General features: G+C 61.2%; 1 protein-coding gene across 1 annotated transcript in view; it reads left to right on the top strand.

The window, feature by feature from the left end:
• The window catches only part of MNEG_13043 (putative Nucleolar MIF4G domain-containing protein 1), a gene marked incomplete at both ends in the record, with an annotated part of 4,786 nt that overhangs the window by 2,044 nt on the left and 1,014 nt on the right, over nucleotides 1–1,728 (top strand). The window contains 3 exons of the mRNA XM_014038484.1: nucleotides 344–418; nucleotides 941–1,060; nucleotides 1,489–1,623. Coding sequence (XP_013893938.1) covers nucleotides 344–418; nucleotides 941–1,060; nucleotides 1,489–1,623 — 330 coding nt within the window. The remainder of the gene's footprint in view (nucleotides 1–343; nucleotides 419–940; nucleotides 1,061–1,488; nucleotides 1,624–1,728) is intronic.

Genomic DNA, 1,728 nt, shown 5'->3' on the forward strand with positions numbered 1-1,728 from the left:
GGCGTCACACCGTGCCGTCAGGGGAGGCGGGAGCTGTCACGGGCTGCCGTCGAAATCCGGGGCGGGGGACGCGCTGCATTTGCTGTCAGGTGGAGCCGTCGGCCACCTTGACGTGCGCGCGGCGCCGCGGCGCACTGCGCAGGCCGCCCTGCTGTGAGGACACGTTGCGCGTTCCCCTCATGAAAGCATGCGCATGCAAACGCATGCACGCACACGCCCCCGCACCAACACACACATATGCACACTCTTACACAAACAAGCACATATTTATATTTTTACACATGCACACACAACCTAAAATATGCACACGTGCGAACACCCCCCAACACTCACGCGCTGTCAGGCCGCATTCTTGGCCATCATGGGGTCTGAGGACTGCGCAGAAGCTTGCGAGAAGCTGCTCAGGCTGCCGCTCAAGGTGGGCCGCCGGCGCCCTGACACGCGCGCGCATGGCCGGATCCTTGCCTTGTTCGCCCCCTCGCGTGGGTGTTGGTGCCAATCGCTTCCGGCCGCCCCTGAATTGGCTGTGGACAGGCGGATGCAAGCGCGCACGACCCACGCATGCAAACGCACGTGCGCACAAGCACACACACGTGCCATGTCAGCGTACGCATGCATGCTTTACACACTCTTTGACTCCTTTTGTTGTAACTGTGCATGCGTGCGCGTGTGCGTGCGTGCGTGTGCGGGTATGTGTGTATCCACTTCATTGTTCGTGCCTGAGTGTGCTCCTCAAACCTGTCCCTGAGAATGTCACTCACACACAACACACTTACCTCCCCTACCTCAGCCACGCATCACTCTCACACACACACAAACACACACACACACACACACACATGCACACAAACACACTCTCTCAATCTCTCAATCTCTCCCCACCCCCCCCCCCACTCTCTCTCTCTCCTCCCTCCCTCCCCCCTCACGCCCTCAACCCCAGGGGGAGCAGGACAGGGAGGTGGTGCGGGTCCTCATAGACTGCGCGCTGCACGAGGTGCCCTGGAACCCCTACTACGGCCACCTCGCCGCGCGCATCGCGGCCGCCTCCAAAAATCACAGGGTGGGCGGCACCCGCGGGGCGCGCTCGAGCGCGCGTCGCCGCACCGCGCCGTGCTGGGGCCGGCCTGGCTTGCTTCGCTGTAGGGGCTGGGGGTGCCTGGTGGGCGGCTTGGCGTTATTGGTTCCCCAGGGGCTTGTATGCTGCGTGTTGCTGCACCTTCTTGCCCAAGTTGGCACATGTGCTGCGTGGCGCCGATTACATGCACACAAAGCCACACTCATCCAAGCACGAGCCGTCAATCCGGATCGTCTGCACACACATGAGACCTGCACCACCCTTTCACACACAAGTATTGCGCAATCAGTGCGTGCGCGTGCAGCGCAGCAACTCTTGAAATCATTCCCTCGCAGCTCAACACACACATACACACACACACACACACAATAGACACACAAATGCACACACACCTTGTGTTCGCGCACGCACAGATGACTCTGCAGTTCACAGTGTGGGACCACATAAAGGAGGTGGAGGCCGCCCCAGTGGCCCGACTGGACAATCTGGCAGCGCTGCTGGCCGCGCTGCTGGCGAAGCAGGCGCTGCCGCTGACCTCGCTCAAAGTGGTGCGTCGCAGGGCGCGCGCGCGCGTGTGAGGGAGAGAGAGAGAGAGAGAGAGAGAGAGAGAGAGAGAGAGAGAGAGAGAGAGAGAGAGAGAGAGAGAGAGAGAG

Source organism: Monoraphidium neglectum (genome assembly GCF_000611645.1).
Source record: "Monoraphidium neglectum strain SAG 48.87 unplaced genomic scaffold scaffold03592, whole genome shotgun sequence".
NCBI lineage: Eukaryota > Viridiplantae > Chlorophyta > Chlorophyceae > Sphaeropleales > Selenastraceae > Monoraphidium > Monoraphidium neglectum.